We start from the raw sequence: 20282 nt of genomic DNA, 5'->3' as shown, positions 1-20282 counted from the left end.
GTTTTCATCATTTATATTTGAGAAATAATGCATATTTTAATCAGCACTATGCACTTTTTACTGTATTTTTTTGATTTGTCACTGACTTGTAATTAGGAGAACAGAGCTTTTTTCGTTCCCTGACTGGACCTGAATCTCTGTGTTTGCACTATATTGTGAGAAAAAATGCTTCCAAGAAGCATCCCATTCTGCCTCTATCCCGTGATCGTTATTATTACACCATTATTATAGACCCGTCAAATATAAAATGTACAGCTTTGAGAATGAGAAATGGAATTATTCTTCTTTCTTGCTTTAGTACATGAAATAATCCAGACTGCTGCATCTTTGTTCATCTTTGAGCGTATAACCAGAGCTTCAAGGTCTTGTTTCTGTTTCAGCCAACTCTTTATAAGATTCCTGTTGATCTGACACCTGCACAAATCTTAGGTTTTTTTTCTTCTTCAGAAGTAATAAATGGATTTTAAGTAATCAGGCACCATTAGTTTGACACTAACCCTGGTTACATGTACTTTAAATGCATTAAACTGGTACAAATCATCTTTTCTGTTTATCGACATACATTTCTATGGATTTAAAGAGCCCTTTAATGACCTTTGCAGGTTTGCACATTGCCAGGTGTTCATTGTGTACAATGTGCAAACTCAGTAATCAGCCGAGTGAGGATATAAAGTAAGCGTCGGTACGCAAGCTGTGTCACATTAAGACGGACCGCACTACAACACACGTCAACTCTGGCAAAGCCCGGGAAGTAGAATTCACTGCAACAACACTGATAAACCTGAGTCTTTACAGCAGAGGAGGAGACAGAGACTGGAGAGCAGACACACACACACACACAGCACAATGTTATCAGGAGGGGTTTTTAAAGAGGGGGCAGGTCTAAATATCTGACGTGGGGATGTACATGAGTTACATGTCCACATGCAGTTACTGTACTAGAGATTTAGAGCAGTGTTTCCCAAACTTTCTATATGAAAAACATGCTTTTTAAAGATGGCAAACTATTAAGATTCATATCACAATACGGCAAACACGTGCAGCATTTAGCATTAGCATATGGCTAATTTACTGCTATATCTGTAACATCTAATATCATATACGTGAGATGGTAGACTTAATTTTGTGGATGCTATTTAAACATATACAAGTTTATCTTAACAAAAAGGTTGGGAAAATTTTGCAAATTTGGTTGGGGACCCCAAAAACATCGCTAGCGACCAATCTGTGGGTCTCGACCCAGTCTTTGAGAGTCACTGATTTAGAGAGCAGGCACGGATGTTGTGCAGTGGACTTCAGTGGATTGGGTCAGCAACAAAAATGACATTTTAGCCATATTAAAAAGTCATATTTTGAATAGTTAAACAGTTTTTTGTCAGATTTCTACCAATGTATTCTCCACATGAGGGTAGTGGCAAGCTGGAGCCAATCCCAGCTGACAGAGGGTGAAAGGTCGCCAGTCCATCGCAGGGTCAACAACATTCACAGCTACGGTCAATTTACAGTGTCCAATTCACCATGTTTTTGAAGGAAACCCAAGGTTGAACCCAAGGAGAACACTGCTGTGAGGCAGCAATGGTAGCCACTGCACCACGATTGAACTTCTGTGACTTTATAGCTTACCAGCAATGTAATAAGGGTACAAATTGATTGAACCTTTGCAAAGTGCACCGCAACCCGCTCCAAATATCATGAACTATCCCTTTAACCACAGGCATTGACGCAGCTGAAGTGTCATGGTGTAGCGGCGATGGTATCCTTACCTCCTGAAGGTTCTTGAGGATGCTGACGTGTCTGCAAAACACGAACAGAGGGGAAAAACGAGATTTAGCACTTAACACTTAAGAGAAAAAAACCATAAACCTGTGTATACATGCATTTGTCTCACGAGGCTCATTAAATGATTCAAATGATTCATAATGAGAAAAGCACATTAAAAAGAGTGGTTGGTGAATGGCGGGGGTTAAGGGCAAGGTTGGTGTATTTAATCAGTTACAACAGACACTCGTGTAATTGGCTGTCAGCGGCTCGATGGATGAGCTGAGCGGATGAAGACGTGGGCGGCCGAGAAGAAAACTGAGCCACAGAAATGGAAAACATCAAATTAGTGCAACCAAGGTGACGCCATTTTGGCAGGCAGCTACAATGTAGACATTTGGCATATAAGTGGTATCATATATACCAACCGTGGCGCCCTTACTCACCATTGTGTACCCATGTGTATTGTAAGGTTAACTGGACGTCTTTATGTCGTTGATATGTATTTATTTACAAAAACATTCTGGGGATTATTAGGGTCGAGCCACGAATGGCAGGGGCCGAAACGGCTCCTGGCACGAATCTTTGCGTGGCACCTATTGTTATCCTTCAGATTATTATTCTATCCATGGCTTTGCATTCATTTTGGAGGGGGTCAATGTGCAATTGAGTTCCACCCAATTTCCCGAAACCTGGTGGGAAGACGTTTTAGACCAAGATGAAGAAAAAAATCTACCGTGACCATGGCCTCAACTCAACAGGAAGTTGGCCATTTTGAATTTTGGCATCCATTTTGCCGATTTGCACCATACCAAAAGTTGTCGAAAGGTTTTGCAGATTCAAAAGGGAGGTCAGGGAACTGCTGCACTACCCTATCATGACCACATGCAGTCCTAGTTCCTCTCTATTGTTCTTGTCTTTTTAACAAGAAAACATAGAAGTCACAATCTCCTACCTATGAGTGCCACTAAAGTGGGAATGAAAGCATTTCGATTTCCGGCACCTATAACGCGTGGAACAAATTACAATCCGTGGATCACTGCTGTAAAACATCGTAAAAGTCAAAGTGATGGGAATCTACAGACAACTGTCTGTCTGTCATGAATTCTGACACTGAAGTTTGCATCCAGAGTCCAATGTTCCTAAAGTAAACTTAAGGGAAACATAACTTTCTACTAATGTTTAAGTGTGTGTCTGTAAATCCTCACTGTATTTTGAGACACACTTAAAACCTTTATTTTACATGAACCAACATTTTAAGTTAGGTTTAGCTCTTAATTGTCGACAGGGAAGTTGTGAATCCGGACGCTGACTTAATCGTCGTGCAACACTAATCACTTGTTTAATCATAATATTGTGTTTTGTACGTTCTCTTATTGCGAGGTGTAAGCGTTCTCTCGAGTAGAATTAGGAAAATGGATAATGTCGCAATGCTGCAGGTCTGGAATTACGTCTGCTCCCATACTCGTGCAAAACATCCGAGGATCTGAGGATTCATTCAGTTCTCTGATACATTGCTCAATCTCTGTGGATGTAAACCCTTAAAGCTTGAAAACAGGCACTGGTGCATTGGTGAAATTCATGTGACTTCATTAAAACTTCATTTTAGGCAAGTTATTAAATCATATACACATAAATCTTCACTAAAACGTTGGGGAAATTCGATTGGGGACCCCCCAATCTCCCACTTTTGGAATCACTGGATTAGAGGAATGCGGCGTGAGGGGAATCCTCGGGTGCAGGTACTCACTGTCTCTCTGAGTCGACGATCTCTTTGGCGACGTAGAATGCTCGGGATCGGCCGTCAATCTGCGAGACAGGGAGGGAGAGAATGGTGGGAGATGAATGAACACAGCGGAATTTTTTTTAAAGGCTCCCTGTGCCACTTACTCCACTCAGACATGAACAGGGAGCTGTAGACTAGCAAGTTGCACTTTTTTAAAATTTAATTTCTGCTGTCAAAAGAAGACTGATTGTTTCATTACAGTGCGGCACAAACATGTAGCTTTTCTCAAATGTGGGATTTCTTTTTTAAATTTAGATGCATTATGTATGAGAGGCCCGGGAGTGTGGTGACAACAATGTGGCCCATTGATTTAGAGGCTAATCACAGGGTCTCAAAACATCTGAGCCCAAACATAACACTGAAGCCATTTAGGGAGTTCATCAGGAAGCTTTGTCACTGTTATTTGTTCCTATGTGGAGCATTTCACAAATTCTACATGTAAGGCACTCGATGCTCATTTCCTTGACACTGAACCAAAACACCGTTCCATTAACTGAAACTATCTAGTCCTCTTCCTCTGTGTTTTCTTCAATGTATTGTTTTTTTTCCCTCAGGGAGGAAATAAACAAGGAAATGTAGGGCTTATAACAAGAGCATGGGCCATTCATTCATTTCCATTACTTTGGTAGTAGCAGGACAGGTGGTGTTCATTTCCATGCTGCTGTAAAATGGCTATATTTTACTGTGTGGAAATGATAGATGATAGATAGATAGATAGATAGATAGATAGATAGATAGATACTTTATTCATCTCACAGAGAAATTCACAAGTTTGACGTCACCCAACAAAAAAACATGGACGCAAATGTGTTTCAGGCTTGTGATTGTATAATATATATATATATATATATATATATATATATATATATATATACACATATATATATAAAATATATATTTTTTATATTTATTTATTTAACAGGGCAGCTACTAATTCCGAAATCAAATCAAAAATCTTAGAAAATGTTGATGAGTGTCTTAAATCTGGAAATAATGATGTTCTCAAATGTCTTGTTTTTGTCCACAAACCAAAATTATTTAGTTTTAATGATTTCTTTGTTTATATGGAGCAAAGAAACCAGAAAATATTCACATTTAAGAAGCTGAAAAGTCCAACATCATTCATTGCATTACTGATTACTTTGTTTTTTGAAAAAACAAACACTTAAACACTGAAACCAATTATCAAAGTAGTTGATGATTAATTTCGATGAATCGAGTAATTGTTTCAGCCGTAATATGCAGTGAGTTGCCTTTATTCTAACTCTTTATTCAGACTTTTTCTTCAGAACTGTTGGAAGTCACTGAATGCTAGCACGGTTCATTAGCACTGTGTCGTTTACTCTAGCCTACATAGCTAAATATAGCCAAAATTCAGTGGCTTTTATGTGATGTAAAAAGGTAAGTTGCAGGTGAACAATGTAAACAACAACTCCACAAAACATTTACAAATACAGCAGACAGCATTAATGTGAAGCAGCGCAGCGTGTTTTCGTCCGCTTTAGCAATGCTAACGTCCCTGCTGCTGCTGCGAGCATAACTGCAGCGAAAACGTGATTGAAGCTAATACTCGTTATGGTTAAAAACTACTTAGTGGACAGTTAGCATCACGTGTGGTTCTAATGGTTCTAATTCATTTAAACCAGTTAAAAAACTGGCTTATTTTAATATACAAGGGGCTGAAGAGTACAGAAGGTACTGGTTTTTGACACAATGCTAATGATACCAATCCTTCTCTCAGTACATGCAAGTCTTCATTTTAGAATTTGATCTTTGTACAGACGTGTCCCTTCATGTTAAAAGGACCCTCACGTATGATTTACTGGAGCAGTTTCGTCGCTCAGAAAACTGTCTCTTGCCCTGATTTCAATGTCATCGTTCATCCCTCCATCCCATTTCTCACCTGTCTGTCATAACTCTGCTCCACCACCCCCTCTTCTTCCTCAGAGGTCCGGCCGTGGTCCTCATCTGCCGACAGCCCGGCAGAGACAGGGTTCATGGGGAAGGGCTCGGTGTAGGCACTGCAGAGGGGGGCGAGAAAAAGACATTATGAATGCATATTTCATGGTATAAGAGCACATGGACACATTATAACATGGCTACAGTGGTGGTGCATTAATCATAAAGAGCAGGGAATACCGTCCACATTGCACATCACGTTTAAAAAAGCCATTCAAAGTATAGTATAGTCTATTTTGCAGCAGCATATTCTCAAGACAGAAAAGCAATTTTCCAAATCCGCTGTTAATATATGTTTCCCTTTTCCTGTGTGAGTCTCTGAACACTTGTAATTCCCACATGGTGTCCTCCGGTGACACGCTGTAATCCCTTTCACCATTCGTTCTCCTCACAGATGGCACAGTTGTGTTCGTAATCCTTTTGTGGTGCTGCTGCTTTACCTGAGGGTGGGAGGGCGGGGGGGCAGACTGTAGGTCATGTAATCCCTTTAAATGTTACCTGTGGTAATTATTAATGTCCTCTGGTCCATTAAGGCCGGTTCAGTACGTTTGACCTAATTTACTGCCAGGGGAATAACTGGGTTATAATAAGTTTTTGTAAAAGCACTGGATAAATTAATGGCTATAGCTGTAGATGCGGCAAAAATATAATATACTGTATATAAAGCAGCACTGTTGCCAGGTTTCACAACAAATGCAAAGCTTTCACTGTATATAATGTTTTATATTCTAGCGAAGCTTAAAAGCGAACTCTTTATGTACATGGGTTAGGGTTATTAAAACATCCAAATGTGAATATTTTCTGGTTTTTTTGGCTCCATGAAACAAATAAACCATTGAAACTGAATTTTGGTGCGTGGACGTCATCATTTCTAGGTTTGGGGAACATATTTCAACATTTTATGACATTTTATGGACCAAACAATTTCTCGAATTGAGAAAATGATCGACAGATTAATAGATTATGGAAATAATCGTGAGTTGCAGCGCTGCAGTGCAAAACACAGCTTTTACAGATTTGTTCAGCTATTTCTCTTAGGACTCTGCATTGACAGCCCAGTTCCTCAGAAATGGTGCCTCATTAGTCCTCAGGTAAGGTAAACAGGACATTAAAGATAGGTGTGACAGAAATGTACACACACACACACACTGCTTTGTCCTGTTATTGTAAACATTCCCGTGTGTGTGTGTGTGTGTGTGCAGTGAGAAGACTATTAGAGGATCAAAGGTTAACAGAGTTGCCCAGTGGACTTCATTCACACTTCGCCTCACACACGCACACACGCAGGACAGTGTTGGGTGGGCTGGAGAAAGCACCTGCAGCCCATTACTCATGGTTGACCTCAGAGAGGACAGGTCGACCTGGTGTGAGCTCCTGAAAGTGAAGAAAAGCTTCTTTCTTACGCTCTGAATTATTGCACAACTGAGGGACCTTCATACGGGTTGTCTCTCATTTTTGTTTCCACATTTATGTTTAAAATAAGAACATGTATTTATATAATAACAGCTTGTATGCCTGACATTGGCATTGGTATCAGTTATTATGTTTATAATGCACAATAACAAGTTATGTTTATAAATGGCGCTAGGCTGAGTTTAATATAAAATAATATATATAGTAGGGGTTATTTTGCCTGAAAAAACCCTAGTGTAAAGAGTTTGATAACCACTGGCTTGGAATATAAAAGAAGCAACAATAAAACCATATGAGATTCTATAATATGGAATCTCATATTCCATAACCTTCACACAGATCCATTACAACAATGCTTCTAAACCAGATGTAAAACAGCAAAGTTAATTCAGCAGAGGAAGCGACGACAGTCCCTGCAAACACGCTCGGAGCACAAATCTCCTGTGAATCAGACGAGACCTTTAATGTGCACCTCAATTGAGCTAAACGTCGACTTTTCAAATAAATAAATAAATAAATATACACATGTGTGTTAGCGGCAATCAGACAGAGCTCGTTCCACGTGTAATGGCTCTATTAAAGCAAATAGGAGCCGATGAATGGGCTCATTAGGTGGTTAACTATAGATGACTTTGATGGGAATGGGCTGAAGTTTGAAGACGGTTGCTGCTGTTAGAGGCGATGGAGTCTGAACGGAGCCCGTGGCTGTTCTGACGCAGCGTGATGAAGACGCTCACAGACACAGCTGCTGTCCTGTCTGTGGTGTGATAATGAAAACAAATAAAATGAACCTCACGTCGCGTGACAGGCCACCATTCAGGGCCATTCAGTGTTGTAATGTAACAAAAGTACAAATACATTGTTACTGTACTTAAGTACACTTGTAATGCGTGTACAATAAATGTATTTATTTGGAAATCATTTAAATGATAAACTGACTTGTTGTTTAACTGAAAAGTAAAAGCAAGTTGCATTTCCCAGTGTCCAGAGGCATGAATGAGTCTGAGCTTGTGCCAGTGAATAAATAAGTGGTTTAAATAATTGATCTGTTCAAAAGAAGATTCTGACACTGAACTACAGATCTATCTAATTGACTAATTAGGTCCTGGATATAAAGCTCTTAGGCTACATTCAGATTGTGGCCCAAATCTATTGTTTTTGTTTTCTTCACAGCGGTCGCTACGTTTTAATGGAGCCTACACCATTGATTACTGTGGATTAACCTTTGTCCTACTGTACGAGCATCAGCAGGGAGTTCATTTATTGAAAGAAGTGTGTCTGCCTCTGCTGTGCTAGATGGCAATATGCTACCGCTGTTTTCTAGTTGCTAGTTAGCTAGTTGCTAACCAGCGCCATTCTGTGTCTTTCTAACTTAAAAATATTTGATTCTTAAAGGTGATAGAGCATACGTTTGGTCTCTTGCTCAGTCCAAAATTGCACAAGTCTGCATTACGCCATGTTTTTCCTCACCGTTGTCTTCTTCGTCTGTGTAGGTGCTTCTGTTATTTCCGGATCAAAGACTGTGTAGCATGTGCAGCTAGGCTAGTTTGACTCATACTTTGAGTATGCGTGCCATAGTAATTCGACTTAAAACCACCTTATCTGGGTGTGTTAGTCACGCTTTGCTAAATTTGATTTAATATACTATACTGTATAAAATGCTATTAAATATTTAACCTCAGATTAGTTTGACAAGTCTTTAATTTTGACAAAGAGTCAACATTAAGTATCCAGTTAACTGATATTTTATTGTGATTCTTTTCAATATCAAGTGCGCTTTTTCTTACATTTGTGGATTTGTGGATACCCTAAAAACACACTTGGGGATATACTGGGGATGTACTACCTTTTTTTTTATTTACACAGAACTATCAAAAAATACAACAATTAAATTGCATTCTTTGTAATTTGCTAATTGCTGGTGTTTCAAACTGTGATTTCAATTTGAAATTGTTTAGTTGTGACACTTCCGATCTGAATTGAATCCCACTTGAACAACATGGTAATTTGAAATATTGGCATAATACAACATCCTCTGCTGGACTGTTCCATTTCATTCCAGTGGATAAAGTGTACAGGTTGGGATACATGAAGTGAGATTCCTCCCTGGCTATAGCGATGAAAACAGCAGACCTGGCATTCCTGAAGGGACTACACCTCTTTTTGTTGTTCAAAGCAGAGGTCTGGGAACCTCCACCCCACCTTCATCCTATCTGTCCTCTCCCCCCGCCCGGGTCTCCACCTCCCTGCCTCCCCTCCGAAGCCCCACCCTCGTCCTGCATTTCCTGTAAACAGGCTGGTGGGAAGCTCCTAGGTTGGACACTTCCTCCCCCGGGGGTGACCTGGCAATGACCTCAGGGCGCCTGGCACCAGGCCTGGCAGCCCACGGACACGCCCTGTCCACCACCTCAGCCGCACGGCCACCACCCAGTACAACAATGTACTTAAGATGGCTCCCTCATCACTACTAATGCTAACATAACAGTGGGTGGAGGAACATGTTTCAGAGGCCGTGGCTGGACCCTGTAGTTAAAGAACACTAAAATTCACACTAAAATTATCCGGTATACCCAAGTTTTTCTTAAACCTGGGTGAACCCACAGGAAGAAGGAGATTAACATAATTCACAAGTAGGCGAGAGAAACACAATGGAGCTCAGTTATTTTTACTTTGTATTTACTTCGGTCTCTCATTCAAACTCAAAGGTGGGTAAATAATTTTAAGGTGCTAACAGGGTCACCTCCAAGTTACTACAGCAAATTTAGCAAAGCTTAGCAATACACTCAACCGGAAAATAGCGGTAGCATATTGCCACCTATCGTAGCAGAGGCAGACATATTAATCCCCCTGCTGGTGCGTCTATGGTAGGACAAAAACAGTAATCCACCGTAATCAACAACATAGTTGAGCTACGACTGTGGGTTCCATTAAAACATAGCGGTCACCGCCAAGTTGACTAGCCAATGTTAACATGACCAACAATTATTCTCTACGTGGTATTTTGCACACAAACAGCGTAGCAACATGTCCACGAGGGATGACTCATTCATTGAAATTTAAGCAGAATCGCAGTCAAAATGTTTTAGATTAAATAGTGTCTTGACCTGTACACATTATACTCAAGAGAACATCTTTGTTTCTCACAGATCTGCACAAATATCACACAGTAATCATTAAAAAATACGTTGTTCAAATGAAAATGAGAACTATGTGAAAATGACCATTCCTTCTGACATCGCAAATCATATCCCAATTGCAATTTCAGTCAAAATAGCAGCCCTAATGTCCAAAAATTGAGCAAGAATAAAAGTGCAATTAACAGTAAAAGTAATGTTTAGCCATGGGTTTTAGCTAAATTGAAAAATGAAGCAGCAAAGTAGAAATTAGCACTTACAACTGCATCCAATGCCAATCAGAGCCAAAGCCACATCCATTAAATCATATTACCTGGGAGTGACTGCCGATTAAACACGTTTCCCACTGGTCAAAAACCTGTTAAAACTCCATATTACATAGGTTTTGTAGGATGAGGTGTTCAGTTTTGCCCACATTAGCAGTTTCTTAAAGAACATAGTGCGCCTGACTCAGTGGGGGATAAAAGACGTGCACATCCCTGTGGTGAGTCTACCTGTGAAACCTAAAAGTTGACAAAAAGAGCTCCTAATGGTGTCCGGGTTGAGCGAGTTCACAACAACACTCATCCGTTGCGACTCGGCTTTCTTTGTGTGCAAGGACAGTTCTGCTGAGACGGCATGCTTTTTGCAGGAACCCTAATTTTTGATAAAGCAGCACAGAGCCGTAGCCTAATATGCATACACACGCGCATGTTCACGCCTACAAATAAGCAGGCACCTCAGGTTGTGCATGTTGTGGGTGGAATCATTAGTGTGATCTCTTTTCCCACCGTACACTGCGGTAGCTTGCTAATGAACATGTCTCTTTGCTTTGGCTGAATGCTCGTGCCCAAGTGTAGTCTGAATGGTGCTATGCATTAATCACACACGTGGAAACAAGCCAAGCCTGTAGCACAGCGACTTTGAAACTTCGCTTTAAAATGCACGTCTGCTCCTGTAGACAGGTCCTGTTGTGTGTGTCCACTACTCCGCTGCCATTCAGTCATTTTCCTCACCACAAAAATCCACTGTTTCTTTTTGGGTCCACAACCGCGGTAACTGTTTGGATTTGTCAATAAATCACTGCCATCGTTGTCGGCTTGGCAGTCTGAGGACCGTGGCAAGCTTTAAAGAGAGTTTAGAGCTGAGGATGTAAACACAACAAAGAGTGGAACAAAAACACCCAACACTGACTTGTTGTGGGCACACATACGCGTATAATAATGCACTGACACTCAAATAAACATAAACCAGGCCCATGGAGACACTCTCAAAGAGTAGCCCTGGTAACAGATGCGTCTCCGGGGGGGGAAATGTGGTGAAAACGAGGTGACAGGACACATCACGTCTCTGCATCACAGTGTGAGACACTTAGAGCCGCATCGATAGAAAAAAACGAGTACTTTCTGGGACACAGAGATTTTAAATGGTGTGATTAAACGTATAAATTTCAGAGAACACCGCATATAAACACTGGAGAGTGTCTGCTGTGCAAACTAGCCTGGAGGAGAGAAGGAAGAAGACTGCAGACTCAAGTGGCCCAAATCTGATTGTTTTGGCTCTTATTCAGTTACATTTTCCTTTCTTCACGACTGTGTGAACAGCACATGTTGCACGGAAGCTGATATTTATCAGCTTCCGTGCAACATGTGCTGTTCACACAAAAGAATCAGACTCCAGGTGACTTTAATCACATATTAAAATGGACTACATGAGCAATGGAAACAATCCGATTGTATTTGACACTCATACTGTTCACATGGTTAGTCAGACGTATATTGTATTAAATCAAATTTACCAAAGTGTGACTAACACACCCAGATAAGGTGGTTTTAAGTCGTATGAGTCAAACTAGCCTAGCTGCACATGCTTGCGCAGGCTTTGACCCCAAAATAACAGAAGCTCCTACAAAGAAGAAGACAACGACGAGAAAAACATGGCGAAATGCAGACTTGGACTGAGCAAGAGACCAAATTTATGCTTTATTACCTTTAAGAATCAAACATTTTTAAGTTAATGGACGCTAGACAGACACAGAATGGTGCTAGCTTGACATGGTAGCAACTAGCTAACTAGCAACTGGAAAATAGTTGTAGCATATTGCTATCTATCATATATCTAGCGTAGCAGAGGCAGACACACTTATTTCAATAGATTAATTCCCTGCTGGTGCTACACCTGTGAATCCATTAAAACATAGCGACTGTTACGAAGAAAACCCACAATCTGAATGTTCGCCTAAGAGCTTTATATGCAAAAGTCATGTAAATGATAATATCTGCAAAGAGTTGATTCCTATGTAGTTATGTGGGACTTTAATCTGCAGAACTGAAGTGTTAAATAAGGATTAGTTAGTTGCAGGTGAATGATAAACACCCTAACAACCTATTTCTTGGCCCCGCAAGAAACAAAAGCAAACTGAGTTTAGAACCGTTTCAGTCCCAGATTCTGTGAAAGCCTTTAAGGTATTGTCCCATCTCTTTGGCTACTCACAGGTCATCAAACACAACTATTTTATTAACACTGGGGAAAGGACTTTGGCCCGTAGTGGCTGAAACTGGGTAATTTGGCACAACCTGACCGCGATGATTCCTCACTCTATCACACACTGCGGTAAATCCTGCGGCCCCTCCAGGGTCCAATGAAAGAGAAGAGCTCGGGGGAAAGCTACTTTAATAAAAGCCTTCCTAAACTTAACCGTAAGTGTCAAGTACAGGAGAGCAATTACACCACAATTTCCCCCCTCCCCCTCTTCTACCTCACTTTATCCCTATATACTCTTTGTTTTCACTCTCCTCCTTCTATAGCACATCCCATCCCCATCCCACACTCTTTTTTTCCCCTTCTCCACTTACTCGTGTTTAAATAACTCCCCCACACGTTTTCACTTATAATTGCAGTCCATAATTACTTTCTCTAATGTGAATAACCTGGGCCTGGTGAGTCACCCATGTGCCGTTATCGCTTCTATCACTTCAGACTTGCAAAGGACGCAGTGGCACCAGATGTGACCTCTAAATCTTCCAAATGAAAAAAACACCAGTAAGCTCCCCCACATGCATTGTCCATCTTCCCAAAGCCGGCGTTGCCTCGCGCAGCAGGCTGCTCATCGCTCACTGCACACATGAGCTACAAGAGGCTGATCCCACTGCTCATTTGAGACACACTGTAAGAAAATCTGTCAGTTGTTCGGGGGCAAAGATTGCTCCCGCGAGTTCAGGAGTCCAGGCCTAATATTTCTGATCAGGGTTTCTCAATCCTGGTCCTGGGGACCCACTGCCCTGCATGTTTTAGATGTTTCCCTGCTCCAGCAGCTCTGCAGAAGCCCGATAACGAGCCATTTATTTGAGGCAGGTGCGAAGAAACATCTAAAACATGCAGAGCAGTGGGTCCCCAGGACCAGGATTGAGAAAGCCTGCTTTAAATGACGCCTTTAAAAACCGGTTAAGGTGAACTATAGCTGTCTGATTACACTCCATAGTTTTTAAAATGAGCGGAAACATCACATGAGATCATAAATACAACATATTCTAGGCTTATTATATTGAACACCTCTAACATCAGGCCGCACCTGACAACTACTTTAATTATCTATTCATTTGGAAACCATTTAAATGATTAACTGACTGATTGTTTAACTAGAAAGTAAAAACAAATTCACGTTCCCATTTCCCAGAGTCCAGAGGCATGAATGAGTCTGAGCTCGTACCAGTGAACAGTTGGCACTTCAGCGAATAAGTGTTTTAAATAATTGATCTGTTCGAAAGAAGAGTCTGACACTAAGCTACAGATCTATCTCATTGACTAATTAGGTCCTGAATAAGGCTGGGCAATTGTCCCTAACAGTGTATATGGCAATATAATTCTTCAATATCAATATAATAAGGGTTCAATATATACTGAGACACAACACTTGAATGTTTTCCCTCAGATTTGTTTGACAAGTGTTATTCTCTTGTTGATATTTTATTGCGATTCTTTTCAATATCGACTGCCTTTTTCATTGCAATTGTGGATTTGAATAATATCTTGAAGACCATAATAGCCGAATAGCAAGATAGACCGATCAGCCCTGATAATTACACAGGTAACAGGTTTGAATGTCATTTTAAACCATCTATAATGTTATGTAAAACTTATATTCCTATATAACAAAGTCAAAAACACACAGTCACCTACTGTTTTGGGTTTGCCAATCAGAGACTTAGCAGATACATTAGACAAATGGTCAATTTGTAAACTTGGTTCCAGGTAGTCAACTCTAGCCTCATATGTGCTTTTGGAGTTTTAAAGAATTCTAAATTAAATGATTTAAAGGATCATCATACCTTTCAGTGTCGTCCTTCAATGTCTGGTGTTTGCTCTCTATCCCGGGGAAACTGTTCATATCCACATAGCCATCGTTTTCATTGCAGGCAACGGTGGTGCGAACTGGATCTTCAAAAAACTCGGTGACTGTGTGGGATCTGGTGGGCCTGCCCGGGATCTGGATGTTCTCATAGTCTGAGTTCATGGCTGGAATGTTCTCGTAATCTGAGGTGTCCGCGCTGGGGAAGGAGATGGAGCGGGGTTTGGTCAAAGGCAGCGGCATTGCGCGACGGCGAGAACGCTCCTCAAAGGACTCCACTCTGGAGACGCCCCTGCCGTAGGTTTTGAGGTCACCTTTCCTCCTCTGGTGGACGTTGTCAAGGATGAAGGTGGGCGGCAGGTCTGAAAGACGCTGCTGGGGGTTCACCATGCGGGACTGGGGTTGAGGTGAGCTGCCAGTGCTCCTACGATCAAGCTCTATAACTCTTGCTGGGCCGTGGTGACTGGATTCAGAGGAGGAACGCGAAGAGCGGACACTCACATCACTAAAAACCTTTGAGTCTGACTTCCTCTTGAACTTGAGGGCCAGGAAGCGTTTAAAGGAGGACTTCTTCTTCTTAGGTAAGTCACTGGGTTCATGCTGGATCAGGAGGGATGGAGAACTCTTGGTCACAGGTCTTTTTGTGATGTATGCCAGCTCAAAGGGAGGTGGGATGTCCACCAGTGAAGTTGGTGTGGAAACACCACTGGACGATTGATGGCTTCGCTGGGAAAAGCTTCCAGAAGAAGTTATCACACACGGGAGGGAGAGGTTATCGTCTTTCCTCCTCATCCTGATCTCATCCCTCAGAGATTGGTTGAACTCTTTTGGGGTGGTCATGGTCAACTCTGGACCTTCTGCAGAGCGTGAATATAGTAAGAAACGACGAGTGCCCATAGACGGGGTTACACTGTTGACCCCAGGCTGCTGTGAAGGGCTGAGTGGTTCGCTGTTCTGTTCCAAGGCCACTGAGCAGTAGTCATGAGTTTGATACTCTGTCCCCGTCTCCTCTGGTACAGTCTCTGGAACATAACCTGTAATTTTTCCAGAATAAGAGCGCGACCGCGTCACAATAGATTTCCTATCCAGTGTTATAAAGTTCTCCCCTTCTGAATCGAACCCTGCCTCTTCGTAAATATGCTCTTCACTGTCAGAGTCTGTGTCTTCATAATACGGCACAATGTGGCAGTCCAGTTCCTCGATATCTTCCTCAAAGGCTTCAGTGGTGTGGGCAAACACCACTCGGTTCGTGAGCTCTGGGGTGCGGCCCAGGTCCAGATCCGTTGGCACGGTGATGTTGCACAACCTGATTCGAGGCTGACAGCTCGCCCTCTGGCTGTCGTAGGCCTGCTCGCGCTTCGCTGTTCTCTCTTTCACGCTTTTGCCTTTGATGGGTCTCTTCTCCGTGTCTTCGTCCTCGTCCTCGTCACCTATCTCGACGTAATCCTCTGATGAGACACACTCCAACTGCTCAAAGTCATCTCCTTTGTGACAGACAGAATCGTCAATGTTTGCATACTCATCTGCTGACTCACTGTCCTGTGCTTTGTCTTTCTGCTGACTCGACTGATCGCTGCCCTCAGCTGTCTCACCCTGTTCAGAGAGGGCCTGCTTATCCTCCAGCTTGTCGACGTCATCCGATGACACATAGTACGGATCCTGGTTCGAGGCACCTGACGTTTGCACTTCGTTGGAAGGTTTGTCATCGGGGTCATCCTCCTGACTCCACTCTGGGTCGGCGGTGTCGCTCATATCTCCCGGAACTGCTTCGATGACTGCGTAAGGCCCAAACACGTCCTCAGTGCTGGATGTGAACCGAAAACAGCCGGAGAGGTCTTTGGTAGCCCGCTCTGGTTGCCACACCTCTGTATCCCCTGATATAGATTCAGCCGGGTCACATGACTCGCACGTGTCACTAGCATCATCTCCGGGGCCAATCATATCGTAGGGATACTCCTCTGTTACCGTTGGAAGCACTCTGAATCCAAATGCAAATTCTTCCGCTTCATTGAGTCCCATGTCACTGTCCTCATCACCCTGACTGATTAACTGTGTTCGGTCTTCTACGGTGACATCAGAGAGTCTTGCAGCATTGCAGTGTTTTTCAGACGTTTCCTCATCCTCTGTTTCAGTCAGAAGAGGAGAAGGTGTTGATGTGTTGAAGTCATCTTCAGTGTTTTCATCTTCAGTAGTTTCAGTAACGATGGGACCATCATCTCCTTTAATTGTGTCCTCAGAGCCAACGCTGTCAGTGTCATCATGGTTATCCAAAATGTCCCCTTCCTTCTCTGTTTCCACCTCAGCTTCGTCCTCTGGGTTCATCTCTCCAGTGCCGTTGGCCTCGCTCTTCTCCACTCGGTCCTGATTCTCCTCAGCCATGTCATGGAGATCTTCTGTCTCCCCATCTGAGTGGCTCAGGTCTCCATTACTGAGGCTCAGTGGGGGACAGGGCTCCTCCCCCTGTGGGTGAGACTCAAGCGGGGGTCTTGGCTTGGGTGCGACGGGAGGTTTTGGACCACGAGCGCTGGGACACGGTCTGGACATCAGCTTGGATTGTACTTTGATGGTCAGGTGACTGCGGACCTTTGGCTGAGGGACTGACAGTGGGTTTTGAAAATCTGCAAAAGAAGTGAAAAAGAAAAAAAATGTTGATTTAAAAACTTGTCATTTCTCATTTTCAGATTCTTTTTTAACCTGTTGTAAACATGTGCGCCATGTTTCTGGATAAAACGCAGAGAGGAAGCCCAGAGCAGCACGGTGGTCAGTGACACACAGACTGCCACAGGGGATGTTATCAGCAGGAAAAACAACAGAGTCACCGGGCACTTACAGCAGGAACAATAACATCTCCCTGTCTGGGAAATGACACGTGTCCTGAAAGCTTATTTTTTAAAACGATTACTCAATATTTTTTTTTTTCTCCCAATTCCCAAATCTAAAAAATATTTTTGAATTAATCTAATTTGATTAATATAATTAGGGCTGCAAAAAATAATGATTTTGGTAGCATACTACAATAATGGAAGAAGAAAACAAAGGGCTTATCACGTATTTTGTAATGATACTATTCATATGCTCCAAATCCTACACACCCTTAAGTCGGATTTCCACCTCGGAAAGTCGCAGCAATCTCACCAACCCCAACATGGGATTACAAGATTGCTGCCACTGCCAATTTTACTGTTAAATGTACATTTGTCTTGATGGACACCGGGTGTGGGACTGGCAAATGTACGCTAAGTATACTAAACTTTGTTGCTAAAGTTGTTGTTTGAGTAGAAAAAAACATGCAGAGAAAGGGATGTTTTTGTTTTAGCAGATTATTCTCTTATTGCAGGACTGAAATAAACATTTAGTCACTTTTTAAATATGATTTCATAATTATACTGTATAGGGCTGTAAGAAAATACCAATAGTCTAAAATGTCTCAATATTTCATGCGTAATAAATACTGTGGTGATTCTTTGAAACACAGTATCAATATTCTTGGTTTGGTATTTAAGCCGCGTTAGCAGCAGTTCCTCGGCTATTTCACTCTCTCTTCCCCTCCGTCCGCTCCTCTCACAAGACAAAGACATTTTTTACTATGAGAGTTTTTCCTAAAATAGACAATTTTTTTGGGCAGGGATCACAAAATGGTATTTTTGCCAATACACAGCTGCAGCACTGCATGCATGTGAAATAGCATCAAATAATGTAACATATAAGATTATTACAGACGAAAAAATAAGCTGCCGTGCACAAACTCTTCCAATTATTTCCAGATTTCACATCTACAGATAAATGTTGACATAAAACAGTTAAGTTTTTAAATTGCGCCACATACAAACTTTTAAAAAGTGTCATGAAACACACCCACATTTCACAAAGCGTGTACACCCCTCGTCTCTTCCTGTTATTTTGTACCTGCCCTGACGCAAGTCCGATTACACCCCGCGTGCACTTTGGCAGCTGAGAGTGTTTTCTATCACCTTTCCCTTTTTCTCTCACTGGTTTGAATTAAGACGTTTCGTGAGAAATTCCCATTCATTCATTCTGCCGACATTTACAGGGGGTAAACATATTTCTTTCGCCCCCCCCCCCCCTTCAAATGTCCTGACACGCTTCCTTTTAAGAGTTCCAGGATTCTAGCCCCTTTACCCAGACTCCACACACAGGATGTCCAAGGGGAGGAGGGGGGGACATTAACAGCATGGCCCCACATCACTCCTCCACGAACGTCTCCAGGAGTTTGCGTTTTCACAACACAAAATGGACTTCCTTCTTGTCATTCTTCTCAATTCTCACGAAACACACTCACTCACACACACACACACACACACACACACACACACAGGTTTGCACAGCTATTCTTCTCAGGACACGGCATTGACTTAGATCTGATTTGGACAGCCTAAAGAAAGCCGTAACCATAACGCTCAATGCCGAACCCTGACCTTAACCTAACCGCAATTCAAATCTTAAACTTAACCAGTTCCTCAGAAATGAAGTTCTGCTTCATCGGGACCAGGTCTTGGTCACCATGAGGAATTCTGGTCCTGAGAAGGTCAGTGTTTATGCCACAAAAGGTCCTTAAGAGATGACAAAAACATGTATACACACACTTTTTGTGTGTGTGGTGATGGTGGTGGTGATGGAGGGGGGGGGGGTCTTTTTGAGTGTCCTAGTCTGACAAGCCACCCGACTGCAAACAACAGGATATGAATTATGCAACAAGAATTCAATTTAAAGAAATGTTTCTAAAAACAAAGGACGAGAGACAGGATATGATCTCAGAGTGGACTCTGTTGAAAACTGTCACCTGTCAAGTGTGACATCATCAGTTTGAACCTTTTCTCGCACACAAAGCTTATGATAATTCCTAGTATATATACACACGTTGACCACTTGTGACCTTCAATGGCTTTGTCTGCTTTCACAGATTATAATCACAAATCTAACCCCAGCATTAATCCGAGAGCAGAGCTTTTTTTTTCCTATATGCAGAAAGCAACTTTTACAGAGACAATGATGGATAATCTGTGGATTCAAACCTCCAAGACAACAATGTTAATTATTATTTCAGTAGCATTTGAGGTAGTTTGGCATTCCACTGTTGCATTAATTAAGTAATTTTACTTTAGCACTACTACAGGCATGTTCAATGCATGTGGATTTGTTTAATAAATTAGATTGTTTTCACACAGAAATATCATGAATTACCACATACATCTCACATAGACAAGAACAGCATGTACAGCATTTTAAGTTTGCGCTAACCTGCGTTCATTATGAGGCATCATCATCGTCTTCATCATCATCCACGGGGTCCCACAGTTCTCCTCATGGCTCCGCGCGCGGGCAGCGGAAGGCGTCCCTCTCCAAAAAAAGAAGAAAAAGATGCGGGCGAACTTAATCCAGACACATTGCGGGGAAATCAAGTTGCAGAGGGAGAAATGAAGAAGAAGAAGAAGAAGAAGAAGAACATCTCATCTCCTCGGTTTTAATCCCCCTGCAGTGTTTCTAGAGAGTTGAGCAGCGGCTGCAGCAGCCAGTGCTGATGCTTCTGTGGAGTCTGGTGCGCTTCTGTGTGGAAAGACACGGGAGGAGCTGCTGCTGCTGCTGCTGCTGCTTCCTGAGGCAGGACTATAGTCTGCTGACAGCACAGCACCAACCAAGTCTCTCTCTCTCTCTCACTCTCTCTCTCTCTCACTCTGTATGTTTTCCATTTTATTAAGCTGTTGCTGTTACATTATAGAAATGTCACCACCTGGATTTAAAGCTGCAGTGTGTAACTTTTGGTGGGTTTGTTTGTGTGGGTTTGTCTCTAAGTTTGTCCCTTTTGTCAGCAACAGTCTTTAGTTTTTGACAAATCAATCTAAGTTTGTGTGTGATGGCTAAGTGATCACACAAATGTGTTCCCATT

At 42.1% G+C, this 20282-nt stretch overlaps 1 protein-coding gene across 2 annotated transcripts in view; it reads right to left on the bottom strand.

Annotated features, from left to right (window-relative positions):
* Nucleotides 1-19985, bottom strand: part of fgd5a (FYVE, RhoGEF and PH domain containing 5a) — a 96150-nt gene extending 76165 nt beyond the window's left edge. For both annotated transcript variants that reach the window (XM_058632244.1, XM_058632246.1), the window contains exons 1-5: nt 19637-19985; nt 14358-16995; nt 5448-5565; nt 3509-3567; nt 1764-1794 (exon numbers count right to left, since the gene is read on the bottom strand). In XM_058632244.1, coding sequence (XP_058488227.1) covers nt 1764-1794; nt 3509-3567; nt 5448-5565; nt 14358-16995; nt 19637-19646 — 2856 coding nt within the window. In that variant the 5' untranslated portion in view covers nt 19647-19985. The remainder of the gene's footprint in view (nt 1-1763; nt 1795-3508; nt 3568-5447; nt 5566-14357; nt 16996-19636) is intronic.
* Between the last annotated feature and the right edge of the window lie 297 nt (nt 19986-20282).

Source organism: Solea solea, chromosome 6 (genome assembly GCF_958295425.1).
Source record: "Solea solea chromosome 6, fSolSol10.1, whole genome shotgun sequence".
In the NCBI taxonomy this organism is placed as follows: Eukaryota; Metazoa; Chordata; class Actinopteri; order Pleuronectiformes; family Soleidae; genus Solea; species Solea solea.
The sequence above is the reverse complement of the archived record's forward strand: the minus strand, read 5'-3'. Positions and strand labels throughout refer to the sequence as shown.